This window comes from Alternaria ventricosa (assembly GCF_023758065.1).
Source record: "Alternaria ventricosa strain BMP 2768 chromosome Unknown scaffold_7, whole genome shotgun sequence".
In the NCBI taxonomy this organism is placed as follows: domain Eukaryota; kingdom Fungi; phylum Ascomycota; class Dothideomycetes; order Pleosporales; family Pleosporaceae; genus Alternaria; species Alternaria ventricosa.
Window position 1 is genome coordinate 998,652 of NW_026055687.1, and position 24,843 is coordinate 1,023,494.

Genomic DNA, 24,843 nt, shown 5'->3' on the forward strand with positions numbered 1-24,843 from the left:
GTTCAGTGTGTATCGATGCAGCGTGCGCGGCTGTTGAGCTGTAGAAGTGCATATTCCAGTTTCTCCCGAAGTTGCGCGGTCGCGGTCGCGTTCTCGGGTTTCGCGTCGTCATCGTGGCTCAAGCGCCAGCCGTAGTTAGCTCAATGCTTATCGCTATCATCCCCTGCCACCTCCATGGCTGCACCTTCTTTCCGACGGGATAGGGTCACGTGTATCTACTCTGATGCTTCCAGCGTCTCCGTCGGAAAACACAGCAATGCGTCTTCGTGCGTATCGTTCCGTGGGATGGCGCCTGGGACTGCATACAAGACTGTCTATATAACCAGTCCCCAGCTATTCAGCAACATGGGGAACACAAGCAACGCCAAACATCATCTGTCCCATCGACCAGTACAGCTGCAGCGAGATAGACACTATCATGCCTCTTCCATACGCAGACGCCGACATTACGCAATTGCAGCGCGATGCGGACGACAATCTGCTTACATATGGGACCGCATTCCATCCTGAGATCATCACCTCCACCGACGGCATCAACGTGCAGACAGCATCGGGTCACCGAATGATGGACGTAGGTGGCTTCAAGCTCCGGAAAGCCTCAAGTACACACCGCTAATTGTTGCATTTAGTTCACTTCAGGCCAGATGAGCACTCTGATCGGACACGGCCATCCTGAGGTTGTGAAAGTGATCGCGGATCATGCGCAACATCTTGATCATCTTTTCAGTGGGATGATCAGTCCCCCAGTCATCAATCTTGCGAAACGATTGACTGGCGTCGCGCCGGCTGGGCTCGACAAAGCTTTCTTTCTGAGCACGGGCGGCGAAGCGAACGAAGCCGCAATTCGGCTGGCCAAATTCTACACTGGCAAATGGGAGATCGTTGGTCTGGCTGCCTCATGGCATGGCATGACAGGCGGGTCGCTTGGTGCTCAGTATCACGCCGGACGGTCAGGCTACGGTCCCAACATGATTGGGGTAAGTGTATCTGCGTTAACTGCATGTGAGACATACACTGACCTCATGCGCCTACATTTAGAATCTAGCGCTACCAACACCCAACTCCTATCGGTCGATTTTCAGACACGCTGACGGTACGCACGATTGGAAGACTGAATTGGACTACGGCTTCGATCTTGTAGACAAACAGTCCTGCGGCTCGCTTGCGGCAGCTATCGTTGAGCCGATTCTATCGAGTGGCGGTATGCTGGAGCTTCCACCTGGATACTTGAAGGCCTTGAAGGAACACTGTGCCGCTCGAGGTATGCTTCTGATTGTTGATGAAGCTCAGACGGCACTTGGAAGAGCCGGCGACATGTTTGCATTCACACATCATCCCGAGGACGAAGGCGTGATACCGGATATCGTGACACTCAGCAAGACCCTTGGAAACGGCATACCACTCAGTGCCGTCTTGACATCGAACCCCATCGCCCAGCATGCCAAAGACAACGGTTTCTTGTTCTATACAACCCATATCAACGATCCCCTTCCAGCGGCTGTGGGCGACAAGGTTCTCGAGATTGTCATGCGAGATGATCTCTGCGCTCGTTCCAAGAGGCTCGGTGTAAAGCTCCAAGCAGGACTGCGGCAACTGCAGTCACGCTACGGTTGCATCGGCGACGTTCGTGGTCGCGGTCTAATGGCTGGAATGGAGATTGTTGGCGACAGAAAGACAAAGGTTGGTGCACCGGAAGTCGGGGCCGCAGTATCGACAAAGATCGCAGAGATGGGCTTGTGGGCTCAGCTGGCCACAATGGCATCGTTTGGTGGAGTGTTCCGGATAGCGCCTCCGATCACAGTTACAGAGGAGCAGATCGATCTCGCCTTGTCTATCATTGAGGAAGCGCTTGCGACGACTCCGGGTACGATGCCACTCTACACCGATGTCGCCGCGCACTTGTAAGGTGGGCTAGTTCGTGTGATTGTAATTTATTTCAGCTTGCTATGATGCTCACGGCCCATAGTATGATTGAGCGCAGACTTTTTGTTCACAATCAGTTACTATTTCCGCAGCCTCCGTGAAAACTCCAACGCCAACACCTAAAATCGCAACCGTAAAGTATTTTTTTTCTGAAACTCCTGGTAAAAAGCCTTCAATGTTTTGGTACCTCAAGTTGTTCAATCGTAGAAAGACTCAAAGCCTTCCTGGAATATCCAACTCTTCTTTGTCACCTCACTGCGCACCTCCTCAAGTCTTGTCTCCGTGGCGGTCTTTGCAGCTTGTACTGCCTCCAACCTTGCTTTTGCAACTAGGAGAGCCTTCTCATAACTCGAAACTGCCATTACAGCTTCGTTGAGTGACATGGTGTGCACATCTAACGTGTCTTGGATCACACTTGCTTCCTTTTGGAGGCTCTCAATCTTGATTTGTGCTAGGCGCTTGAAGCGGCTACACTGGGAGTCGTGTTAACTTCAGTGATTTCAGATGATCATCATGCGACTTACCACCAGCTTCGGATCCTCTTCTCCGTCGTGCTCCTTCTCTTTCATGACATGGTCATCCGCAGACCTTTTCCTTTTCGATTCGCCTACGAACATAGATGCAGCTGACACATGTCCGTAACTTCTCTCTGAGTTCTTTTGAGTGGTCAATATCTTCAGGAAAGGCCTTGCGGCAACGTTGTCGTCTCTTCGCACCATGGTACTGACCGCGCGCGTAGAACTATCCTCAGTTGCTTTCACTAGGACGACTGGCGTATCCTCTCGCTTGACGATTAGGCCTTCAAAATCTTCGTCTTCGTCTTCTTCTTCTGACCTCGGCCACTTCTGAGCTTCCGTGGTCTGAACGTGTCTCGAAACGACGAGAGGTGGGCGTGTTGGCTTTTTTTCAATCCGAATTTGCCCATCGGCGATGCTCGTGCATGCTCTCTGCAAGGCCTCTAGCCCATCTTTCGTGAAAACAGAACGGTCGATAAGTCCTTGTTCGAGGAAGTAGTACAAGACTAAGAAGCGTAGTGACTTACGCCATTTGGTGCTACCAATGTTGTCCAGCTGGTCGAAAGGCTCAACGTATTTGATCCCTTGCAACAGCATAGTGTCATTCCTTATCTGCGCTCGATGCATCCCTATTGCAATACCACCGTGAAAACAGACGTTCACCAAATTGTGGAGGCCACTCGCGGAGTGAGGGTACACTCGGGCGTAGACCCGGTCTTGTTCATTGCTTTTTTGAGAGCCTATGAGCAGCTGTCTCTTGCCCTGAGTTCGAACTATTACATGGAATTTGAGATCGGCCTTCAAGGCTTTGGGTAGGTAGCGGAACTTTGCTCGCCAATCTTTGTCTCGTGCGATTTCTTTTTGAAGCTCCGCCAGAGTGTAGTGGTCGGACGACCTTTGGAGATTTCCGGATGTGTGTGTCATAGCGTGAGCTCTTTTTGTGTTTCGGAAAGTGACGAGGTGAGATATTATAGGTTGCAATATGAACTGCGAAGTCGAGAGGATGCTGATGACTAGGTGCAGTAGTTGTATGAAGGAACATATAAGTAAGAAGATCTAGGTGGGGCCTCTACTGTACCTGCCAGCTGTCATAGGCTTGAGAGAGGAGGTAAAGGTGAGCTGACCAGCAGACGTGGCTATGACGGGCGCTTCGACACCTCCAGGGCTATCGAGACGTCACGAACTTCCATCAACCTCACTTTACCCCGCAGACGGGTCTCTCACATCTGCTACCTACTGCGGTACATCGTCGCGGTAACTATCTTTTCCTCCTACACCGCGATAGCCAGACCATTTCGGGCCACCTGGCCAACGAGGGTCCCATGTTTTCTTGCCTTTGTTGTCTTCCCTACTTATACGGTCCTGTTCTTTCTCCAGACAGTCTGGACACGGTCTATTTTCGGGGTGGAATCGATCTTCGACCTTGTTGCATTGACGCTTTATGATGGAACGTTGGGCTCGCGAGTATAACGTGATAGGGTGTAAAGCGCGAAGTAGTGTGTCCCGGCATGAGTATTGTATGCAGTGGCGGAAGCACATTGTTAAGTCTAATATCCAGAAAATGTATATGAGAAAGCAAGTTCGGTCTCGCGCATTGCTTTAGTATGTCGTGCGCGTGAAGAGTTGACACCAGTGAATGACAGCGATGTGGAATTGGTTTGTGGAATGGCAAAAGTTTGACATTTTCGTGCTAGCAAGCCAGCATAAGATAATATTTACAGTAAAGAAGTCGCCAGCGAAGTGAACGATCTTGGACATCATCACACCCTCACACCATCACATCATCTGCGTCGCCGCTTGAGGAACTTGAGTCCTTCCTCGATGGAAAGCTTACGGGCAGTTGACGGTGATGGAAGCAGAGCCAGTGGAGAAGTAACCCTCAGTGGCGACGATCTGGTAGTAGTGGCTACCAAGAGTCATGCCCTTGCTGGCCCAGGCGTCAAAGTGAGTCTTCATGTTGACAGATCCGCTGGAACGCTTGTTCTGGCGAACAGACCAGTACTGCTGAAAGGTCCTAGTTCCATCGATGGATGGCTGGTTGGTACGGGTCGACTGGGCGATCTTGTAGGAAGAGCCGTCGGCGGTCAGCGTACCCTTGTTCGAGGCTTGGGAAGATGGGTCGTAGGTTCTTTGTGGTGTTAGTGTATGTCTCTCATACAGTCCGTGCGGGGACATTGCTCACCCGAAGTTTTCAACGACGTAGTACTCGACGAGCGGGTTGCGAGTCCAGCCGTAGATGGCAAGGTAGGAGTTGCCGTTGGGGTTGTAGGTACCCGAGTAGGTGATGGTGCTGATACCTGGTCAGCAAAGATGTCACATCAAGCATGCAGTTGTTTGAGTTGACATACCGGGCGGATCCAGGGTTCCATCCCTTTCCACCGACGAAGTTGCCACCGCTTCCCCAGTTGACGCTGTAGCTTCCGCCGGCACCGTTGGTGTAGGTGACGCGGGAGCCACCATCAGTCCACCAAGAGTAGACTAGACACATGATCAGCTAACGCTCACACAAAGCCTCATAGCTCGACTTACAGCAGCCGTTGTGAGTTCCTTCAGAGTTGGGAGTGCTCTGGCGGGCAACAAGGTCACCAGACGAACGAGCAGCTACATCAGTGGCGGGAGCAGCGAAAACGCCAGTGGCCGCAATAGCAGCGGTGACGAGGGAGGTGAAAGAGACCATCTTGAAAATGAGTTGCTTGTGGTAGGAAGCGAAGGAGATGTTTGATCGTGGTGGTGATCTACGAGGCGACTCAAGATGGCTTTATATGCCTTTGCTCCACTACACAACGCGGCTTGGTGGTTCAATGGGGTAGCCCCGGTTCTGCTGGCGGGACCAAGACAAACATTCTCGCCATCACTACGGCCGTCCGTCTCTTAGCAGCTAGGATGTAGATCAAGTGCTGCGATAGGAGAAACACTACTATGCCGGGCTTGGCTTCTGGAAAGAAAGGCATGCGAAATGCCGGCGCAGCATCCGGTGTGATTGGTCTGTAACTTGAAACAAACGGTTACGGGACAAGACCGGGCGGTCATTAACCTACATGTCAATATCTCCGTGGTGGAGTGGGCTTCGGGTCATGGCGGCGCTACGACTGTCCTGGCAAGCACCCATCCACGTGTGCTCCCAAGCTCTATGGCATGCATATGCCAAGCTCTCCGCCTTTACAATCTTCCTGCGGTTAAAGAACGTCTTGGCGTGAACACCGAACAGTGGAGTTGTGAGTTGGTAATCTATGTGAAGCCGCGTGACACCTGTGGCGCTTCCAAGGCTGGCAGTGGCGGCAAAAGGCGCATCTCTTACACATTCTAAGGTGATTACTCGATATCCAAGAAGCTTAGCAGGATATGCAGTACTTCAGGCATAGTTCGTGAGGTGTTGGCGATGTTACAGCCAAAGATGAAGGACCGCAACATTTTCGTGGGGCGTCCAAGCGCGTTGCCAAGAGACGTTTGCCTGCATCTTGCTTGAGCCGCATACCGCTTGTCTCCTTCTCACCGTTACTGCGCTCATTCTGGACCAGCATAATCAGCGAACATGTCGGCAGCACGAATCCGCAATCATATTTACGAGATCGTAATGAGCTCTTCGATCCCTCAGCCCGGCTGCGCAAGATCACTGTCCCTGGTCCTTGAGATCTTGCGAATATGGATCGATCTCCTGACTTCATATATACGGCAGGCTTTCCGAATCACTGCCCCTTGTTACCAAGAACGTCTAAATGAGTTCTTGCATGTCATCACATAAGGCTGTCATATCCGTAAACGACGCATCACCACGTTCGCACCACCGCAGCCGCAATTCCCTCTTCACATGTACGCTGCGCCCCTTGCGTAATGCGAGGTGATCACAACACGATATTTCCCCGTATCCCGGAGAATAGCAGCCAGTCCTGGGGATCCGGGGAACTTTACGCGCCAATCACGTTTTACCCGCCATATTGTGCGCCATCACGTACGGTAAATGTTTACATAGCCGTCTGTACCCCGGATTCTACAGCCTAGACACCGCATAGCGGGCTTGCTTGCCCAGGCTCTTGGTATTGTATAAGATGTCTTGTCCCGGTGGGTGAAAGGTGAATGCGTGGAAGCTTGGTTGAACCGCCGAGTATGAAGGGGCACGCTGTGCAGGTTGGTACAATGGAGGTCGGATTGAGTGAAACATCACGTGAGCTGGGCTTTGCACCTTGGCAAGGAGCCGACAGTAACGAACTGTCCACCCCCAGTTGCTGAGTACTTGCACTCCTTCGATAATACCATAACCTGTCACTCTTCAACTAGGCTCCTACAAGGTCTTGCGATCATAGCAGCTCAAAATCTTGCTTCACCATGACTTGCTGCAGGGTACTCAAAGGTGCTCTAGAAAAGTTCTCACTTCACCTCAACAACGACAAGGACGTAGCAAACTCGAATTCACTGTGACTGAATAGCGTGTATTCTCCAACCTCTGCTACTAACTAGTCTTTCGCTATCACTAACAACACCAACAACTTCCTCAGTCCCCAATCTCCCAGTCAAATCTCCATTTTCAAGCCTACATCTTCGCCAAAACTCACAATCTAACAACAATGTGCAGACGCAACTTCTACCACCACACCGCGTGCGAGCACAACACACAAGTCTACGACAACCCGTTCACCATGTGTGGCGCAGATCCAGGAAGCAGATACCGACTACCGTGCGAAAACCCCACCAACTCCATAACCATCTTCTCAGGACACTGCAGGGACTGCGTGTTGGATTTGGAGAAGAAGCTCGAAGATCTGAGGATCTGTCAAGAAGCAGGTTGGGTGTGGACCCCGAGGAAGGATGTCTAATTAAGGGGAAGCTGTACTGGGAGAGTGATAGCATAATCGACACCAACGTCCATTATCCGGGGTTTGATCTTGGTAACGCTCACTCTGCCCTCCATCCGGATTTTCCTGGCATCTTCCGACGCATCTATGGTCCGACGAACAGGACGTACGGCATGACACTTGGAGAAATAGGAGATGTCTTGCGATCTAAGGGCACAAAAGCCGCCTCGGGGACAGGGTGAAAGGATCCGGGGGATATAAGGGGAAGAGACACCAACTCACGAAATGTGGAGTTTTAAGTCAGGGTTACAATCAGACAAGTAGTGTAATTGTATGTTATATCAAATTTTGCTTTGATTACTATGTAATTGTTCCGATCAATTTCATCTTATTCGTTCTGTCACATCAACCACCGCAAGCTTGCTTGCGTTGAGGCATGTGCAAAGTGACGCAATCTGGGGTATTCGTCGTCTCCAGCTCTTTTAGCGAAGCCCGACATCAGTCGTTCAGCCAGTCTGACAAAGGAAATAAAAGAAAACTAGGGGTATTGCGCTCATAACCGGGTATATCTAGAAGCAAAAGGCCTCGCACTGAAATCGTGTCCATCGTTCATATCCATATCCATCTCATTCATTATGTAGTTTGTCATCTCATTCTCCATTCTCGTGTGTTGTGTGTTTCGTTTCGTGTTCGTCGCTCAAAGATCGGGGTCTTCGCTGGTTGATACCTCCGGCTCTGGAAGCCACTCCCTCAGCTGCATCATTCTGTTCCTCGCGTGAATGATGAAGATGGAGATAGCAAGTGAGTTCCAGACATCGCAACCTTCCTGCATGAAGTCGTACATGGCGAGTAAACGCAGTGAAGGCTGTTCGTTCTTCAGGGTTGGTGGCGCGTAGCTCACGAACGCCACGACGGTGTGCGTTGCAGTGATACCATAGAGGGTCGGAACTTCAGGCACGATAGCATCTCCGCGGGCTGCTGCCTCGTCGATCTGCAGAACGTCGTACCATAGCTCGTGTAGTCGACCGAGCTTCTCGATCATCTTGCGCTCTGCGACGGCTGGGTGTACATGCCTTGAGAAGGTGACAGTCTGGAATAGCGGGAGTTGAGACCAGAGATGCTCGACTCTACCATCCTTCATTGCCCATTTTGTGTATGCCTTGACAGCCTTGCCGATCTGGAAGTGGGGAGCGCGCTTCGTCCGCGTCTGCCAGGCGTCGCGAGCGACACCGCCCAGATCGAAAAGCTTCTCGAGAGCATGCTGCGCTGGACACTGTTAGTAAGATCTTCTTAGCTACTACACGATTGTAACATACCACTGTAATCGGTACCGCAAGCTGGCTTGATGAAGGCCTTGTCGATGTTCTCGGTGAACAGGTCTGCGGGGACAGTCTCGAGATCATTGATCCAGCTAATGGGCATCAGTGGCTCAAACCCACGCATGCCCAGCTTCTGAAAAAGAAAGACCGCGTCCTCAGACCAACCAGCGTCACGCAGCTCACGGGCTTGTTGATCTTGTCTGTGGCGCTCCTGGTCGTGATTGACTTTCTTCTGTAAGACCATGTAGGTGCCGTCATCAACAACCATGGTCTCTTCGTTCGCATCCCATAAGTCGGCCGAAGAGCCATCGTTGTCGTACTCTCTTGCGAGTGCGGCGGACGAATGCGCGACCAGGGTGTCTCCTTCGAGGTCCTTGGACGACATGGCCGAAGCTGGTGGGGAGGGCGGTAGCAGCGTCGCATCGATATCGTAGTGAGTGCTCGGTGGGCTGAGTCCCCGGGTCTTGACGTGCGCTTCAGGGCTCATGTCTCGTGTAGGCGGTGGTGTGGTGTGTTTTGACAGAGCAGCGGATCGAGTGGGCAGCGCAGGCACCTTGAAGGCATACGGCTTGTCCCGGCGCTGTTGTGTCTTGCGCGGGCTGACATAGTTCCAGAAGCAGTCGGACACTCCGCGAAGAAACGCCATATTAAGTGGAAGGTGGAAGCGGTCGAGTCTGGTCGCGTAAAAGAAGTGTCCCCGTCACGTCGTCGTGGGTGTGACGTGTAAGGAGCGTGGTGGGGGTTTGCAGTCGATATGCGAAGTCGCGGTGAAGTGAAGGTGAGGGTGAGGCTACTCGATTCCCCATGCGGCAGGCCCAGGTATAGTCTTTGTCCCTTTGATGCGCTGTTGACCTGCTAAGTCTTTCACTCACGGGGAGCAAAGACGGGGCAAAAAGGAGTCATAGCTAGTGAAAGTAAGGTGAACAGAGCGGCTTGTTCCTGCATGGCTCATGCAGCCCTGGACTCGGTCAACTGGTCTGCCACGCTGTCACATTATGTCTAACCGGATCCGGCCAAGGTGGATGCAGGTGGGTGCCCTGGTGCAGGTGCGGTGAAGATCTTATCAGATGGAACTTTGACACCCCACCAGATCTCTGCATCCCCGCCAAAAAAGAGTCGAGCCGCTTTCGGAAGACATTTACGTGAAGAACTAAGTTCGCGGCTACTATTCTTTCTCACAGCAACAAAATGGCAGTCACAGAGCAGGACACCCAAGTTCCCACGCTTCGCAACATTCTCACCTCGGAGTCGGAGCCCCTCGCCCGCCGCTTTCGCGCTCTTTTTTCCCTCAAGCACCTTGCAGGCCTGCAGCCACCCAATGCGCAGACTGTCCCCGCCATCGAGGCCATTGCCGCCGCTTTCGCATCGCCATCAGCCTTGTTGAAGCACGAACTCGCCTACTGCCTGGGCCAGTCGGGACACGATGCTGCCATCGCGCCCTTGAGGGGCGTATTGGAGGACAAGGAAGAGGACTCCATGTGTAGGCACGAGGCTGCCGAGGCACTTGGTGCACTGAGCGACAAGGGCAGTCTTGAGCTGCTAAGGGCGTTGAGGGACGACGTCAAAGAGATCGATGTCGTACGCGAGACTTGCGACATTGCTGTGGACCGTATAGAGTGGGACCATGGGCTGCAGAAGGGACAGGAGAAGTTGAAGAAGAGGTATGCCTATTTCAATTCATATGTATTTGGTTTGCCCGCTGACAACTGAACAGCGATTTCACGTCCATCGACCCTGCGCCACCACTACCACAGAGTACCGAGAAGCCATCGATCCTCGAACTTGAAAAGACACTGCTCGACACCTCCCTGCCCTTGTTCCACCGCTACCGAGCCATGTTCGCCCTGCGCGATCTTTCCTCGCCGCCCGACCTCCCAACGGCCGTTCCGGCCGTACAGGCGCTCGCTCGCGGATTCACAGACCCATCTGCTCTCTTCCGCCACGAAATCGCCTTTGTCTTCGGACAGCTGTCGCATCCCGCATCCATCCCCAGTCTTACAGAAGCGCTCAGTAACACAAAGGAGGCAAGCATGGTCCGACACGAGGCAGCTGAGGCACTTGGAAGCTTGGGCGACGAAGAGGGTGTCGAAGATACTCTGCGTAAATTTTTGAACGACCCGGAGCAGGTGGTGCGGGACAGTGTGGTCGTAGCACTTGACATGGCAGAGTTTGAGAAGAACGGAGAGATGGAGTACGCAATCGTGCCGCAAGCTGTTGCAGCTTAGCGCAGCCCAAGCTATTGCATGTATACGGCGTTCGGGGTATCTAGAATTTAAAATGGCCACATAGGTAGAATTTCCGCTTCAGTTGTTGGTATTCCATCTGTAACATAGCAATTAGCATAAGCTCAGCTCTTGACATGGACGACTGAACGTACTTGTGACCGCAGTCGCACTCGTAGAAGACAGTACTTCCTTCATCTGCGCTTCGCAGTTGTTGTGTGTAGTATCGCACTTCCTCTCTTCCGCATTTCTCGCATGGATGATTGATGACGCTGCTCGTCTGAACGTCCTCCTCGGATATGGTCTGGACCTCGGATCTCTTTGCGCGCAGCGACGACGGGAAAGCGGTGGGCTTGGAAACTGTGACGACAGTCTTGGATGATGTATCTGCGGTCGGTTAAATCTTTTACTCTTCCGCATGCGCAACATAGACAGCGCATACCTTTACATTGCGCTCCGCATGCCGCGCAAGTCAAGATGACGTTTTGCTTGCCGGCGGATCCATCGAGAAGATTTCCGCAATCGGTGCAAAAGACAAGACTACCAATAGCCGACATTGTGGGTGATTTGTCGATTTGTCGATTTGTCGATTTGTCGATTTGTCGATTTGTCGTATTGGGGCGGGTGATTGGTGTTGGAGTTGAGGAAAAAAGTTACAGGGAATCGCGACTTCCGCGGCTGCAGCCAAGCTAGGACGGGAATGGCAGGCGGTGAGAACGCGTCTGAATGTCGTGCACCACCACACATGCATTCGACGCTCCCGTCGCATCGCATGGAACTTCTACAACGTTTGCTACCATCGGTTCACCAGGCAGCGACTGGCCAGCTACCAGAACATAGCATGCGCGCACGCACGATGATATAGCCGCATGCCCAACCCGTCCAATCCAAGTCCACCACCACACCTCGACTGCGCCTGTCCACAAGTGCTCAACACCACAAGCGGCAATGAATGGCGACTGGCATCATGGCAACGGAGGTGGGCTCCCGTTCAGAAGGCCTCCGCCCACGGTGGATGAGGCCCTTCCGTATTCGCCCTTTACCTCCATCATCCCCTTCTCGCCCGGTGCGTCACTCTACTTCACTTGCGCACCTTGCCCAAGCGCTTTTCTCTCACCTGGCTAATAACCGCCAGAAATCATACCCTTCCCAACCGCCGAGCCTCCCACGCCACCCTCTACCCTAAACCCCGAGCAGCAAAAAGCCGCAAAGAAGGCTGTCGGAATCTTGAACGCTGAGATCCAAGGCCAGTCCACCGCGCAGCATCTGCATGATACCCTCAACCAGCTTCGCAACCTCTTACTTCGCGATAGGCTGCCAGAGTAGTGGGTTCACGCTCTTGCCGTACCTGGAAGTCTCGTCTAACACGCACAGTCACTTCAAGCCCATGCCGCAACTACCAACCCCTCCGCCGGACAGTCCCGTCAAGAACACCAACGGAGATACTCGCAGCGCTATCTCTGATCTGAGCCCCTTCGCGCGCAGGCTCTTCGACCAGACGGATGTGGCATATACGGGTAGGCCTCTTTGTCATCTCCTTCGTGCAGCCACTAACAAGGACAGCACCCAATGTCAAAGCACCCGAACAGCCTCGATCAGAGTCAGCACCTTCCCGAAAAGCCGAACTTCCACAACCGCCGCGCCCAGCGCCCACACCGCCCCAGGCCACCTCCAACGGCCATGCCTTCACGCAAAACATAGATTTACCCTTCTCGTCAAGCGCTCTTTCATCGGTTCCCAGCAGCACACCAGTGCGGCCTCCTGGTCCGGCCGTTATGATAAAGCCAAAAGCGGTTCCACGCACAGACTACAAGTACATTGACAACATCGAGATTGGGAGTCTGTCACAAAAGAAGGAAGACAACAGAGCCGAGAGCGGCGTTGCAGTCTTGAGACCCCACGAACGAGACATCGCTGATGGGAAAATTGAGATTCTCAACTCTCTCGTCACCAGTCTGAGCGAAGACAAGGATGATCTGGATGGTTCACTGCACTTCACCAGAACCCCAACTCCCGACGGCGAGTTCAACGTTCTCAAACCCCGCTCAATGGACGCTCTTTCCGAGAAGATGTCTGGTGTCGTCAGTCTCGGCCGCTTCAATGCGCTTCCTGTGGACCTTGCCATGGAGATACAATCACTGCTACACCCCGCTGTCGTGTGTGCAACCAAGAATGGGCTCTTTCCACGGGATGAGGCTACCCCAGAGCTTACCGAAAGCATTACAACAGCCAAGTTCGCGCTCAAGTCATCCAAGCTCCTGCTGGAAACCATGATTGAGGGTCGTGACGACTATCGGATGCGACGAGAGGACATTATCGATTCCATCGTTGACCTCACGAAGCTAATTAAGAATGCCTGCATTGTCCCTGTCGTTCAATCTCGGCGGTCTGGCGAGGCTCAAGACCTTTTCACTGCAGCATCGGCTCATAGGTCAGATCTACAGATGGTGCTGCGACTGTGTGGAGCAGTCCTTACCCGCTTTGCTACGCTGATGGGCAAATACAACCTGCCGGACCGGGCACTCAACACTTTGGAGTATCTGACGTTGGAACTGCTCGTTGAGCAGAACAGCGACAACGAGAAGGATTCGGTGTTTAGTATAAAGAAGTTCGAGCATTTCCGCCAGAAAGTCATGGATGTTCTCGCCCAGATTTTTGCTCGATACCCAAGCCAACGACAGTCGATTCTAAATGGTATTCTAGGCAACCTGGAAAAGCTGCCCGACAAAAAGGCGAGCGCGAGGCAATTCTTGTCGGCTCGTGAAGTCCCGATTATGACGATATCTGCACTTTTCATGCGCTTTGTCCAAGTAGTCGCAACGAATCCGAGCACTCGTCTTGCGTCGCAGGGTGGACACGTGGCTGGTGACATGATTGAAGACGATGTCAGCGATTACGAACCTGGCCAAGCACCTTCGAAAGCCCCAAAGAGAGGCACCGGCCGGACGTCGGCAGTGATTGCTCAAGACTTAACGATGGAAGCTACCAGCACGGCAATGTATATTGTAACCCAACTGTGCGACAAAGCCTCGAATACTTCCAAATCGGGCGACAAGCCATTCCGCAACCTTCTGGACTTATTCATCGACGATTTCTGTAACGTCCTTGGTTCTCCCCAGTGGCCGGCTGCCGTCATACTTTTGCAGAGCCTCTTGGTACGTATGGTTAACATACTCAAGGACGACTCAGCAAACAAACACTCCGTGGTCGACAAAGACATGGCACTCACAACAATGGCGAGGATCGGTTGTGGCGTGATCGATTTCAGAGACCAACTCAAGAAGATGAAGCAAAGGCTGGACATCTCGCAATCGGATCTGTCGTCAAGACTAGATCGTCTTGTGAATGACGCTATGAGCGAAGATGTCAAGGAGAGGGTCAATGATGTGGATCTGCTAGCTTTCGATGGCCCGTACCGCATGGTACTTGAATCATTGGTCGATTATCTCGATTTACGCCCCTCCCAGGAAGATCCACATCTGCAGGCAGCGACTGGCTGTCACATCAGCTCGTGGCTGACAGCTGTCGTCAAGACTTTTCCAACGGTTCCAGATGAAGATACCAATCACAGGCCGCAAGCAATACAAACTGTTCAGCAATGTCTGGAAAGCATGATTGCAGACCCGAAGTGGCTCGGTCAGAAGTAGTAAGTTTTCCAACTCTTCCAGGCTCGCTCCCCAGCTGACTGTGCTTGATAGCAAATTTCAATCTGTATCAGATGATCAGAGTAAACTTGCCGCGGGCGTCATCACTTTACAAAGCCAGGTGTGCAGATACCTTTCGCAGATCGTCAATTATATGCAGGCATACGCCCGGGACAAGAGCTCTTCGAAGCTTCGGACGAGAGGAACAGCAGGATTGCAACAACTGCTGGACAAAGACCCTCGGGTCATCTCCGAAGAACATGTCATCAACATGATCCCTTCACTTAGAGACAGTTCACCGATGGTCCGAGAGGCGACGCTTTCGCTCTTGTCGAATTGCTTGGCCAAAGAACCATCTCTCGAGCGCCACGTGCTGCCACAAATTCTGGAAATGACCACAGATCCCTCAAACGGCCCCAAGAAGAAGGCCATCAAGCTACTCAAAGAGATTTATCTCCGCTCCACTTCAAATCAGATCAGGCTGAAGATTGCCGCTCCTCTACTCCTCCCTTCGCAGGATAACGAGAGTGCAATTTCCGAGCTGGGTCGCAGCGTCCTCGAGGAGATATGGTTGACCGCAGCTGATAACAATGTCAAGACCGACGACAGTATGCACAGGCTCAACCGTGCTCAGCGAGCAGCCTTCATGGTAGAACTCCTGAACTCTATCGAGCAAAGCGCTGTACATTTGGAAGCTTTCGAGAAGTTTTTCGCTCACTGTCTGTCACCTGAAGCCAAGGGTCCGGTTGCTAACCGAAAGATTTGCGCACAGCTAGTTGTGGACTTGGTCGACGAAGCCATTGCTCCCGGAAGCGGTACGGATATCAAGTCTCAAGCTCGTGTTATGAACACCCTCAGTGTTTTCGCGAAGATCGAACCGACACTGTTTACGCTCGATCACCTGCGGCATCTAAAGCTATACATCAAGACCATCGCCTCCACCGATGACGTGGCCCTTGTGCGGCCAACGGTCGTCATCTTTCGGCATGTGCTGCCGACACTTCCACCACTTCAGCACGCTTTCGCAGAAGAAATTCGAGCAAGTCTTCAGCGCAACGTGCCTAAGCTGGCTAAGTGTGCGTCGATGGCTTGGCCTACAAGCAGAGAAACTCTTCTTGATGTCATTCACTGCTTGTGGGCTATCAGTGAGATGCCGGGCATGGATGCTGACAAGATTTTCGCCACAATCTGCTCTGTCATAGTCAACCTTAGGCCACTCTTGGACTTGACTAAGGAGCAAGCCGCCACTAAGGTTGACACTATCCTGTCCTATCTGATTTTGCTTGGTGCTTTTGGTCAAGTTTGCAGTCTGGACCAACAGATCGAGTCCTTTACTATCAAGCTTCGTGCATCCCTCAACAAGCACGACAAAAAGGAATATCTGAAGAAGCACCTTGAGCCGATGTTGAACCAGAAGAATCCACCACCTCCCTCTCTATTCCTATTAGACACGGTCCGGCCTTTCACCATGCAGATCTGGGAGCCCAAGATTCGCGAGCAAGCCCTGCTGAGCATGGGCGGCATATGCCAGCAGTCGCCAGAGCACTTCATGCGCAGTGAAGTGGAGAAGGTGGTCAAGCTTGTCTTTGTTAACGAAGGAAACGACACCCTGAAGCGCATCGCACTGCTTTTCTTCAGGCAATTCTTCACTGTCGCTGAGCGGCGCTCGGAAACTGGCGCGCAAATTGCAACTGGCAAAGGAGCTGCTAATGGCTCCGCGCGCTTAGAAACGTCTTTTACGGCTACCGGAAACGACCACGCCACACTGCATCTGGCGCAGAAGTTCTTAGAATATTTCGTAAAAGCTGCGTTGGAGAACAAGAATGAGGCTGCCGTCGTTGCCACAGACATCATCGCTAGCATCAGTCGCCAAGGTCTTGTTCATCCAAAGGAGTGTGGTGCTGCGCTTGTCGCTCTTGCGACCTCGCCTTACCCTAGCCTGGCTCGAGTTGCAGCCGACGAACATAGACGCATTCACGAGAAGCAAGAGTCGTATCTGGAAAAGGAGTACATGCAGGCCATACACATGGCTTTCAAGTATCAACTAAACATGTTCGCTGATCCTCACGGCATGGTCGAAGCTACACACACTCCAAAGCTCGCAAAGTTGTTTGAGGCATTGAAGACGGGCAAGAAAGCCAGTCTCAAAAAGTTCATCAACAACTTTTGCAAACAAGTTGACTTCGACCTTTCAAAGCTGGATATGAGTGGCACCATACCAGAGGCTGTGTTGTACGCGCGCTTCTGTCTGGAGAATCTGGCTTTGCTTGACTTCCCTCACCTGGAAGAGCTTGCTGTGTTCCTTCATGCAGTTGAAGCGATGGTCCTGAACACCACAGGGCCCGCTATAGGAGTTATCATCGCGGACGAACTTCCAAGGCAAGACGCGAATTCAGTGCAAGCTCAGCCTCAAGATATGTACCAACAGCAAATGTTGGAAGCTAGTGGTACAAATGGATTTCCATCAATGCTACCAGCGCCAATTCCGACAGCACCTCAACCCGCTACTCCAACAATTAGCAACGACAGACTTCGTCAGATTACCACAGCTTGTATGATCCTGCAGATGGTGTGGGAAACTCGCACGTTTGTTCGAAAATGCTACTCCCTGAAGAGCAACGCGCCCATCCCGCAGAAAGATTACATCAAGCCTGCGCATCGTAACAACCTCGTCACTGGCAAGGAAATTTGGGAACGCTTCGAAACGATCATGCGCGCTCTAGATAGCCGCGAGAGCATGGTGAAACAATGTTATGACTTTGCAGATTTACTGGATGTTGATCGCGAGGCCTTCATTGACGTCGAAGGAGACGATGCACTTGCTGCAGGGTATGAGACGCCAATCGAGACTGGCGAAGACGGTCCGCCGTTCCCTACTAGTGGTCGTGGCAGGAAGAGGAAGAGCAATGTCAGCTTAGGCAACACACCGAAGAAGGCAAGGGGTAGGCCTGCTGGGTCCAAGAAGAAGAGGAATTCTCGCACACCGGATGGCGATGGCGACTCAGACTAGCAGCCCTGATCAGTCAATCACCGGGTGCGACAGCAAGGGATACTCTTGACGCGGCGGTTCCAAAACTACTACAACATCTCAACAAACACATCAGCATCGTCGGCTATGCCACGCGCATTGGACGCTTTCTTTTTCAAAAACGTTCCAGCATGCTTTCGGCGTTCAACGGAAAAGGCATAGCATCGATACCCACCAGCATATGGTACATGGACAGTGTGTATTTGGCGTTTCTCATTTCGTGGCATCACGAGCTCAATGGCTTGGAAGGCGATCTTCAGCATGTCATCATCTAAGATATCCGAATCTAGAACAATATATTATCAAAAACTCCTATCGGGCTCTCGTGAAACGACCCACATGCGATGAAAGAAACTTCGTGACGATGAAATGACTTTTGTTCTATATGCGATTTTGACATCTTGCCTCTCCCATTACTTGCCGATCTATCCCATGGCGGTCTCCTGTTTCTTGTTGTCATGTTTCTACGCATCTAATCTCGCGCGTTGACGTGTGAAATCTTCATTGCGTCCCCTCTATGCTGTTAGCATGCAGCAAGCACTTTTGTCTCCCCAGCGGTGAAGCCGTTTCCCGCGTTGAGATTGTTGTAATAATGTGGCACTTCCACGTCCATTTCACCTCGCCGGAGGGCTGACGTTTCCCCGTCCGCGTCCCTCTCTTTCTTCCCCAGAATCCCAGCACCCGTGCTATCCTGAACCTCGCTGCCCTTATCCAGAGTCAACGCATGTCTTGGACCAATACGATGCTTATCTTTTGCGTCCATCTCGCGAGAAGATCGAGGAGAACCGGAATCGCTGCTATATCGCCGTTCTCCCTTCTCCACATCCTTCATGCGCACTACATCTGTACTGTGTTCATCTTCCGATCTCGTAGAAGCACTGCTGAATTCTGCTCCCGGCCCCGCATCGAGAGTCGCCGCGTGTGCTATCACAGAGTCGGCCTCGGGAAACACGTCGGAAGATGGGTAATGCGAGGATACGGCATCAGCCTCGGTGGAAGCAGATTGAACAGGGTCAGGCGCGATAGACTGCAAGCCCGAATTTGAGCCGTCGAGAGGCGTTTCCGGAAACGACAGTGGTGGGTGCGACTGGAGGCTCTGTAGACGAAGCGCACCGCTAGACGCTTCTTCTCGGATTTGCTTGCGCTGGTGGTAGGTAAGACCTGGTAAAAAGTCTGAGACGTCGATTACGCGGACATCTGTTGGTCCTCCCTTTGGTATTTGTTAGCAGCGCATGTGGGAGAGAAAAGCTGATCATGGTACGTACGATGTCCATGTTGTCTAGATTGGGCTTTTGCTCGCGTTTATCGCAGAGTAGTGTTCGTTTTAGTCTTAGAATGACGCGACTGAATGCCATTGTGTGGGTTCGAGGACGCGTAGTTTGGTGGGATCCAGGGACGTGTAATTCCGATGCGCGAAATGTCGTCGGATGTCAAAAGAAATGTGGTATATGCAGCGATCTTACAAAGCCGGCCGCGTTTGTAACGATCAGGTGCGAAAAGAGTTTACAGTAACGCGACAGAGGCCAGAAAATAGGCCAAAAGCGAGAGGATGGCGACACCTGGTTCGCGTAGGAAGATACCCGACAGATGTTACTAGGTAAATACTAGATAAGCGCGAGTGAAGCACTGAGAGTGTAGCACCAAGTCTGCCTTCCTCAGGCGTTGTCGTGGCGCTGGGTTATCCCTTACGACTTTTCCCTCATTGTTCCGATGCTGACATTCCTTTGCTTTCGTTGGGGATGTAAGAGCGGCAGTGGGCGCCGCGGAATGTAAGGAGCTGGGCGAGTATCTTCGCTCGTGCGTCTCAAACACGTGAACAAAGAACGAATATGTGAATTGTAAGCAGAAAGCCTTACGGCAAGACGCGTCGCATTTGGAAAAAGATACTAGATGAGACTGCGATCATCAAGCTGGTACTTAGTATGAGGCCTGCGAGTGCTGCACGGTTTCACGAATTCTACACCACACCACCATTTGCTGGAGGTGGATAACATCTCTGAGGCCAACGATTTTCACTTGCTGGAGACATCCAATTTGATACGACATTTCATGGTACTAGATAGGCGCTAGTGGGCAACCAAACATCCGTGGCAGTCGACACAAACCCGAGAGGCGCGTTCATACGATCGGGCGCGACATGTGCCAACAGCGATCCAGCAGCACCAATGGGTACTTTGGTAACCGTAGTGTTACTGAAATTGGGGTCGACAATGTCACAAATGTTCAAGGATCGCCGACGGCATGTGAGATGAAGTTGAGCAGTCTTCATTGTGTAGGATCTTGCTGGTCTCTACTAGAATGTCACTGGTCATCACTCGCAAGGAGATCAAGTCGTGCATACGTCTGTAATGCTTGACTTCTCCGTGTCGTGTCATCTATTTCGGGTAATCCTTGACGTGGTAGCTCTTGAGCTTGACGAACTGATCGAAGCCGAACTTGCTCAGCGTCTGACCTCGCCCAGAGTCCTTCCACCCGACCCACGCCAAATCCTGAGATCGTTAGTAAGGTCTTCTGTGTAGTGCTAGAATAACTTACCGGTGCGGGGTAGTCGCATCGGTTGACGAAGACCGTGCCAGCCTCGACGTCATCGGCAAGCTCGTGACCCTTGTTCACATCTTTGGTCCAAATGCTGGCCGTCAGTCCGAATTGGCTGTCGTTCATCAATTTGATTGCTTCCGCGTCATTCTTCACCTTCATGACCGGGATGACAGGACCGAAGGTTTCCTCTGTCATTACGGTCATGTCATGTGTGACATTTGTCAAGAGTGTCGGAGCCACATAGTTGCCATCTGCAGGTGGATTCTTGAAACTGTCGTTGTCTGGGGTAGCGTCCTTGGCACCCTTTTCCAGAGCATCCTTAACGTGCGCCTGAATCGTCTCTGCTGATCGCTTGGAGACTACTGGGCCAACGTGTGTGTTCTTATCGAATGGATCGCCAAGCTTGTATCCGCTGAGTACGTCTTGAAGCGCCGATACGAATTCATCATGTATCTTTTCGTCGACATATACCCTCTCGACACTGCAGCAACTCTGACCAGAGTTGAAGACAGCGCCGTCTACAAGTTCTTCCGCGGCCCACTTGACGTCAACATCGGAGCGTACATATGCAGGATCTTTGCCTCCAAGCTCAAGACCCACTCGTAGCGGTACGCGGTCATTTGCAGCCTGCTGAACCGCAAGGCCATTGGCCACCGATCCAGTGAAGCAAACCAGTTGGATCTTGGGCGAACGCGCGATCGACTCAATCTGGACGATGGAACCGCTGTGGAAGATTTGAAGCACACCATCAGGCAATCCGGCTTCCTTGAAGATCTCCTGTATCTGCTCGGCACTGGTAGGCGTTTGCGGGGATGGCTTCAGGATGACCGAGTTGCCGGCGAGCAGGGCAGGTACTAGCGAGTTGATGAGGGTCAGATACGGGTACTGCAGGTAAGTCAGCATGTGCCGACCAAAAATAGCTTATGACTGCACGCACGTTCCATGGAAACAAGATCAATACGGGCCCAAGCGGGACTTTCTTGATGTAGCGCTTGAAACCTTTTTCCGCCTCGCCTGGAGTATCTTGAAGTGTCTCGTCACTAATCTTGAGTAGATATTCGCCGCGCATCACCGCTGTAGTAACTTCTTTGGCAGTGTACGCGATAGGACGGCCCATCTGCTCAGTGATCTCCTTGCCCAGCACGTCCTGGCGGTCATTGAGCAGTTTTAGAGCTTTCTTGACAATCTCTTTCCTTTCAGCGAGCGATGTGCGTCGATAGGACTCGAACGCAGTGGCGGCTGTTTCAGGCAATGATTGGAGATCTGCATCTGAAAGGCCATTGCGTGTGACAACTGGCTTGTTCGTAATGGGAGAGATGGTCGTGATCTTCTCCAGCGACATGATGATGGCGTGTGTCTGGTACGTGGTTGATTTGGGTAAATAGAGATAGAGACGCACGGCGTGTCGATTCAGTGGCGTCTTGGGAGCAGTTAATTTTGAGTTGAGGCTTTGCCCGCAGTCGCATCGGAGATGACGTATGACAGCGCTAACGCTAGCTCGTGCACGTCCCATTACAGTGGAGGACTATCATGGCTTTACGCCGAAAAACGGACTTGGCTGTCCGCTATCAACAAACACCATGGCGTGCTCTGCGGAAACTCAATCTGAACGCGAAACGTTATTATGAGACATGCTCATCGCGCGACATTCTCAGAAGACGCGTCGAACCATATGGATTCGTTGCGTTCGTTGCCAGCATCGACGCGCCGACGCTATCCTCGCAAACCTGGTAATATTCAAGCACACGTGGATCCCCTATCTTGTGCAATCTGATATGCACATAGCTGAAGTCGAAATACTGGAGTGCAGATAGTGCAAATTCGGGCCTTTTATGATTACCTCATTAACATATAGCCACTGTGTACAGAAGCGACCAGGCAGCACCGTGTGCCATTCAATACAGTACGATGGTATTTGACGGCCGCCGCGCCCCCAGTATTTGAATAGAACAGCATATTGGTGCGGCGTCGCCGATTCGTTGACATGGCCAAATTATGTGAGTGCCACCAGCCCAGTGTGGAGATAAGAGCTACAAGAGTTCGGCAGGTGTACCGGCGGCATCCTCTCGCTGGAGGCAACGTCTACAGAGCCGGTTCCGCACCCACCACGTAGCGTCCCGAGCGACTTGTAAGACTGTGGCACCTGGGTATGCTGCTCTTCCCGGGCAAAGGATGCCGTAACCTGCGCCTTTACGACTCATCTTGACTAATTACTTCCATCTTCCATCTTCCGTCAGTCTACTGTGGTCGGACCTACGCAGGAGAAAGCAGCCGGGGAGATTAAAAGAAAGGCCATCACTCCATCTCTATTCTGCTATACAACACATCCGCTCGACAGAAATCACACTGACGACCCACGCAAGTGACGCGAGGTTCCATTCCGCATCCATAGATGAACTGGCACTGGAAGTGTCCTGACCGTTCTAGCTCGCCGGCAGTGGTGGCGAGTTTGGCTCCAACTTTGAGCGTCAGCATGCATTGCAGAAGACCATAGGCCGTACATGGTTCTGCTAACGGTGCGTAGCTTGGCGGGATGGCCGGCCCTCGCTTGCGCTCATCAATCAACTCCACGCGTTGCATGCGGCGGCGGCGTCAAGAGCTGCGCATGCAATATCTAGATGTCACCAAGCCAGCCCAATTCGGAGCTGAGGAGCCGTCGTGCCTTGCGTATCTACCCTTCCTGCTCCAGACTGCAGGTGTATGATAGCCCATAGGAACGAGGGTATTGAGCTCAGGCTGGATAGTCCCTTACAGAACATTGTCCAGTCACTCGGTCTTAGGGCACAGACTTGCTGTGGGGAACATGATAGGGTTCTCCACTCTTCCCTGTAGCTTGCCAACCTACGCCGCTCCAGACAATCCGCGGACGTCGATCCGGACTTTCGATGAGAAGGCTGTCAGCACGAAGATCTGGACTTTATTGAGTCACTTCTTGGTTGCCGCCATCCAAGCCACCTGTACCCTTCTTCCACCCTGGATGTGAAAGCGACTGTGATAAAACTTTCCGATGATGTTTTTACATCATGCCGGCAATATTACCGTTCACTGACGGTATCCAACATGAAGTTGACAAGATAAGTCGAAGTTGTGTAGCTTGCGATCAACTGATATGCACTGCCTTAGTGACCGTCCGTAACAGCTTGACCTTTTGACCACTGTCGCACCTTGGCCCTTCAATTTGTCCCCGGAGTCACAAGGCTGCTGGAAACAGCATCTAAACGATCCTATACAGCTGCTCCACGTCTTCCTAGATTCAGACTCGACGCCGGATCGGTTTCCTCACACCAGGCGGGTACGCGACACTTATAGCGGTTTGTCATAAGACCCACAGCCTACCACCTACTAGGCGCGATGAGCCTACTCCCCCATAAATCATCGGGGCTGATCACCTGACCTTTCATTAATATTACGGAAATGAGCAGGCATATCTCGATCGGTAGTTGCTGACCTGTCAAATCCTCGTTCTGCTGAAACCTAAGTCTGGTACTATTTCCTGGCTATTAGTAGGCAAGAGAAGGCTTGTGAAAGATGGTCGTCACATATTGCTTGGCTGTACAAACCGAATTTCCTCATGATCGGTGGCTGATCCGGCGTTCAAATCGTTACAGAGACTACAACAATCATGGTAAAACTCCCCTGAGCTATTCCAGTTGCTACACGCAGACTCACTAGGTCCCGGATCCGACCTAGTAACGAGAACCTTGATATCGACTTGGACCTTGACTGAAAGAGCTTACGTCGTCAAGGATGAATGCAGGCCAAGTCTTCAATAAAACGCTTCTAAGCCACCATCAAGAGCGGCACATATTTGGAATGCGGAGCGATCCGCTGGCTCCGCAGCGTTGTAGAGCAGAGAGGGGATGCCTAATCAGCAAGCGTTGTCGCCCAGTAAAGATTGTGGAGATATCTCAGCTGGATGTTGACCACGAGACATCGTACAGGCAGCTGTGAGTGAGCTAGCCAGGTTCAACGCAGTCTCACTGTAGCAGAACGCCCTCGTTACCAAACTATAGACACCCGCTCTAGCTAACAACTAGGGCGGAGTAGGCCGTACCGTGGGAACAATCGGCGCATAGCACACGTTTTTAGCATCGCTGGCGCCACTCGCTTCGGAGAACCGTTGTACATGCCAGGTTTTTCCGCGTGTAATGTTATAATACAACGTGTTATAGACAAGAAAATTGTGCACACCAGGTCGACTCCAGCTTTGTCTTGGCAGGTGTATATCTGCGTGCTGCAGGTGGTAAACCTGGCTCGGTCATGTTTATGGAGAGATACATAATATGCATTACCGAAGTGAATGGGGGTAGACTGTCATGCGAAGACTGTCTGGGTCCCCAGCGCCGACGTAAGCGAACGTTTTGCCTGACGATTTGGTCGTCAATTCTTTCGTCTGAGCTGGAAAGTGGGAAATGCAAAGGACAGCGATTGAAGCGTCTGAAGTGCATCACCCGGTTCTCTGATTTCCCGTAATTTATGTCTCCCTATGGCGAAAGGTTTATGAAAAGAGCGAAGGTGATCAGCGCAGGCCCCAACAGATTTCGGATTATTCGCTGGGGTGCAGATGACCGGCAGGACAGCGGGTAGCCCTGGATGTCAGGATGCATCGCGAGCCGGGGGACGCGTATTGGGGCTGCGACTAGAAAATGGCTGTCCCGCGCGCGGTGGTCGCGTAGAAGGGAGTCTAGGCGATGGAGACTGCCAGGTCCCGTGCTGTCAGCGGCTCGCCTGCTAACGCACTGCTGCACGGGCGGCGGTCGCCAATCACGACCCCGGCACCCTGTTCTGATCGCTCAGCAACGGGAAACGGGCGAAGGTGTGGTAGCAGGTGGGTCCTGGGCACGGGCAGGTACCCCAAGGTACT

General features: G+C 52.2%; 9 protein-coding genes across 9 annotated transcripts; 3 read left to right on the forward strand and 6 right to left on the reverse strand.

Moving 5' to 3' along the window:
* Positions 1–418: 418 nt before the first annotated feature.
* J4E93_005105 (uncharacterized protein) lies at positions 419–1,905 on the forward strand (the record flags this gene model as incomplete). Its single annotated transcript, XM_049343028.1, has 3 exons — positions 419–602; positions 640–977; positions 1,039–1,905. The coding sequence occupies 3 exons, from the start codon at positions 419–421 to the stop codon at positions 1,903–1,905; spliced, it is 1,389 nt and encodes a 462-aa protein (XP_049200028.1).
* Positions 1,906–2,120: 215 nt separating this feature from the next.
* Positions 2,121–3,035, reverse strand: J4E93_005106 (uncharacterized protein; the record flags this gene model as incomplete). The annotated part of the gene is made up of 2 exons (XM_049343029.1): positions 2,121–2,396; positions 2,448–3,035. The coding sequence occupies 2 exons, from the start codon at positions 3,033–3,035 to the stop codon at positions 2,121–2,123; spliced, it is 864 nt and encodes a 287-aa protein (XP_049200029.1).
* A 1,233-nt stretch (positions 3,036–4,268) lies between these two features.
* On the reverse strand, positions 4,269–5,115 carry XYL1_2 (NAD(P)H-dependent D-xylose reductase (XR); the record flags this gene model as incomplete). Its single annotated transcript, XM_049343030.1, has 4 exons — positions 4,269–4,566; positions 4,621–4,728; positions 4,787–4,916; positions 4,968–5,115. The coding sequence occupies 4 exons, from the start codon at positions 5,113–5,115 to the stop codon at positions 4,269–4,271; spliced, it is 684 nt and encodes a 227-aa protein (XP_049200030.1).
* A 2,810-nt stretch (positions 5,116–7,925) lies between these two features.
* On the reverse strand, positions 7,926–9,193 carry J4E93_005108 (uncharacterized protein; the record flags this gene model as incomplete). The annotated part of the gene is made up of 2 exons (XM_049343031.1): positions 7,926–8,494; positions 8,545–9,193. The coding sequence occupies 2 exons, from the start codon at positions 9,191–9,193 to the stop codon at positions 7,926–7,928; spliced, it is 1,218 nt and encodes a 405-aa protein (XP_049200031.1).
* Positions 9,194–9,735: 542 nt separating this feature from the next.
* On the forward strand, positions 9,736–10,772 carry LIA1 (deoxyhypusine hydroxylase; the record flags this gene model as incomplete). Its single annotated transcript, XM_049343032.1, has 2 exons — positions 9,736–10,208; positions 10,262–10,772. The coding sequence occupies 2 exons, from the start codon at positions 9,736–9,738 to the stop codon at positions 10,770–10,772; spliced, it is 984 nt and encodes a 327-aa protein (XP_049200032.1).
* A 78-nt stretch (positions 10,773–10,850) lies between these two features.
* On the reverse strand, positions 10,851–11,326 carry J4E93_005110 (uncharacterized protein; the record flags this gene model as incomplete). Its single annotated transcript, XM_049343033.1, has 3 exons — positions 10,851–10,869; positions 10,925–11,156; positions 11,212–11,326. The coding sequence occupies 3 exons, from the start codon at positions 11,324–11,326 to the stop codon at positions 10,851–10,853; spliced, it is 366 nt and encodes a 121-aa protein (XP_049200033.1).
* A 391-nt stretch (positions 11,327–11,717) lies between these two features.
* Positions 11,718–17,423, forward strand: J4E93_005111 (uncharacterized protein; the record flags this gene model as incomplete). The annotated part of the gene is made up of 5 exons (XM_049343034.1): positions 11,718–11,835; positions 11,905–12,094; positions 12,144–12,286; positions 12,333–14,415; positions 14,468–17,423. 5 exons carry the CDS (start codon positions 11,718–11,720, stop codon positions 17,421–17,423), a joined length of 5,490 nt encoding a protein of 1,829 aa, XP_049200034.1.
* A 541-nt stretch (positions 17,424–17,964) lies between these two features.
* On the reverse strand, positions 17,965–18,715 carry J4E93_005112 (uncharacterized protein; the record flags this gene model as incomplete). Its single annotated transcript, XM_049343035.1, has 2 exons — positions 17,965–18,651; positions 18,707–18,715. 2 exons carry the CDS (start codon positions 18,713–18,715, stop codon positions 17,965–17,967), a joined length of 696 nt encoding a protein of 231 aa, XP_049200035.1.
* A 1,101-nt stretch (positions 18,716–19,816) lies between these two features.
* Positions 19,817–21,321, reverse strand: J4E93_005113 (uncharacterized protein; the record flags this gene model as incomplete). Its single annotated transcript, XM_049343036.1, has 3 exons — positions 19,817–19,930; positions 19,977–20,864; positions 20,917–21,321. 3 exons carry the CDS (start codon positions 21,319–21,321, stop codon positions 19,817–19,819), a joined length of 1,407 nt encoding a protein of 468 aa, XP_049200036.1.
* Between the last annotated feature and the right edge of the window lie 3,522 nt (positions 21,322–24,843).